Source organism: Nicrophorus vespilloides, unplaced genomic scaffold (genome assembly GCF_001412225.1).
Source record: "Nicrophorus vespilloides isolate i.1.1-1 unplaced genomic scaffold, Nicve_v1.0, whole genome shotgun sequence".
NCBI lineage: Eukaryota > Metazoa > Arthropoda > Insecta > Coleoptera > Silphidae > Nicrophorus > Nicrophorus vespilloides.
The window spans coordinates 4,069-6,878 of record NW_017098653.1 but is presented as its reverse complement, the minus strand read 5'-3'; the positions used below and the strand labels follow the sequence as shown (position 1 = coordinate 6,878).

General features: G+C 34.8%; 1 protein-coding gene across 1 annotated transcript in view; it reads left to right on the top strand.

Annotated features, from left to right (window-relative positions):
- The window catches only part of LOC108562954 (glutamate receptor ionotropic, kainate 1-like), a gene marked incomplete at its 3' end in the record, with an annotated part of 22,500 nt that extends 20,032 nt beyond the window's left edge, over positions 1 to 2,468 (top strand). Inside the window, 1 exon segment of the mRNA XM_017921470.1 lies at positions 2,316 to 2,468. Coding sequence (XP_017776959.1) covers positions 2,316 to 2,468 — 153 coding nt within the window.
- Between the last annotated feature and the right edge of the window lie 342 nt (positions 2,469 to 2,810).

Genomic DNA, 2,810 nt, shown 5'->3' with positions numbered 1-2,810 from the left:
AGGAAGCCAGGTATCGATATTAGAGGCGAATGCACATTTCATGCTTTGCAGGATTGAAACAGTAAAAAAAAAAATCAAGGATTGAACGCAAACAAACGTTATTTACCGTTCGCATTTGTTTTCATGCATATCAAGTTGAATTATAACAAGTTTAAACTTTAGAAATTAAATGAAAACCAAAGTATTTTTAGTCAAAGAACATGTTTTAGGAAGTGGATTGTTTTTTAAACTTTAGAAACGATGAATGAATTGATTATTTTGTTAAGTTTTGTTCATTGTTTTTTTTTTAAATAATATGAATTAACATGGAAATTCAGTGTTAATGAAAACATTGTTTTGTAAAATATAAAGTATGCTTTGTAAATACGAATTGACATTGACATTTAATAACTGTATGTATTTATTCAAGAATCAATTGTGTTTCTGTGCTTCTGAAATAAGTAATGAGGTATCTTCTGTTAAAACTGTCTCGTTAGGAGGTAAATTGTAGCAAGTAGTGGTAGTAGTAGCATAATAATAATTGAATTGCCTACGTTTGATCTTAATTAGTGGAGAATAATGGATGTTGGGAGGAAGAGGAAGAGGATGGGATAGGAAAGGGTGGATGAGATGAGACGAGAGTAGAGGTCTTGCAAAGTGTAAAGTGGTGAATAGAGACTTACCGCATTGATGTAATTGATGAGGCTGAGTCCTCCGTCCCAGGGCTGTTCCCTGTCGCAGGAGACGTTCGAAATCCGAAGGGTGTGCGATTGCTCCAGAGTTTGCAGACCGATCGAGAACACGAAAACAGAGTCGTACATCAGAGCAGCCTCCGCCTGGAATCACGAATATTTCAAACATTGACACAGCGTACCGCCGCCGCAGCCGCCTTCGACTCAGACACGACCACAGCCGCCTACGGAATTCCAATGACCCGTGGACGTTTCAATTTCTCCGCACAAACAGACGGTTAAATAAACGACAATAGCGAACGAGCAAAGAAGAACAAAGAAAAATAAATATCTTATTCGATATTTCCTCTATTTTGGCGAGTTAAATTTAAGGGATTCACAGGTAGACAGAAGGTAATTGCAGTTAAAACGGTTTTTTTATTATTATAGACACTTGAAAATGCCCGGTAAATATTGATTATCCGCTCCGTTTGCCAGCAAACTCTGGCGTTGATTTTAATTAAGTTGCCTCTAATTCCTCCCCGTTTTTTTTTCTATTTGTTCAATCTCATGTTTGAAGTTCAAAGTAAATATCAGTTCCATGCGCATAAAGCATATTCAAATGAGTTACGTTTTATAACATAATTTAGTCACAAAATTAGTGTCTACATTTTTTTACAATTTCTCAAAAACTATCAAAGACTAATTGAATATTAAGCAACCAAATTAAAGTTAAATATTGTAGTTTAAATGTGCTTACTGATTGGATTGTGACTAAATTATGTTATAAAACGTAACTCATTTGAATATGCTGTATGCGCATGAAACTGATATTTACTTTGAACTTCAAACATGAGATTGAACAAATAGAAAAAAAGGGAGGAATTAGAGGAAACTTAATTAAAATCAACGCCAGATTACTATAATATATATATATATAAACTATATATATTTAGCAATCATTTAGTTACTTCATATATATCTAACTTGAAATATTTTTCAGAAAAAATGCAAAAAGTTATTTTTGAAGCTAAAATTATCCAAAATCACAAATAACTCAATCCAATCAGTAAGCACATTTTAAATTAAACTACATATATTTAACTTTAATTTGGTTGCTTAATATTCAATTAGTCTTTGATAGTTTTTGAGAAATTGTAAAAAAATGTAGACACTAATTTTGTGACTAAATTATGTTATAAAACGTAACCATTTGAATATGCTTTATGCGCATGAAACTGATATTTACTTTGAAACATGAGATTGAACAAATAGGAAAAAAAACGGGGAGGAATTAGAGGCAACTTAATTAAAATCAACGCCAGAGTTTGCTGGCAAACGGAGCGGATAATCAATATTTACCGGGCATTTTCAAGTGTCTATAATAATAAAAAAAACCGTTTTAACTGCAATTACCTTCTGTCTACCTGTGAATCCCTTAAATTTAACTCGCCAAAATAGAGGAAATATCGAATAAGATATTTATTTTTCTTTGTTCTTCTTTGCTCGTTCGCTATTGTCGTTTATTTAACCGTCTGTTTGTGCGGAGAAATTGAAACGTCCACGGGTCATTGGAATTCCGTAGGCGGCTGTGGTCGTGTCTGAGTCGAAGGCGGCTGCGGCGGCGGTACGCTGTGTCAATGTTTGAAATATTCGTGATTCCAGGCGGAGGCTGCTCTGATGTACGACTCTGTTTTCGTGTTCTCGATCGGTCTGCAAACTCTGGAGCAATCGCACACCCTTCGGATTTCGAACGTCTCCTGCGACAGGGAACAGCCCTGGGACGGAGGACTCAGCCTCATCAATTACATCAATGCGGTAAGTCTCTATTCACCACTTTACACTTTGCAAGACCTCTACTCTCGTCTCATCTCATCCACCCTTTCCTATCCCATCCTCTTCCTCTTCCTCCCAACATCCATTATTCTCCACTAATTAAGATCAAACGTAGGCAATTCAATTATTATTATGCTACTACTACCACTACTTGCTACAATTTACCTCCTAACGAGACAGTTTTAACAGAAGATACCTCATTACTTATTTCAGAAGCACAGAAACACAATTGATTCTTGAATAAATACATACAGTTATTAAATGTCAATGTCAATTCGTATTTACAAAGCATACTTTATATTTTACAAAACAATGTTTTCATTA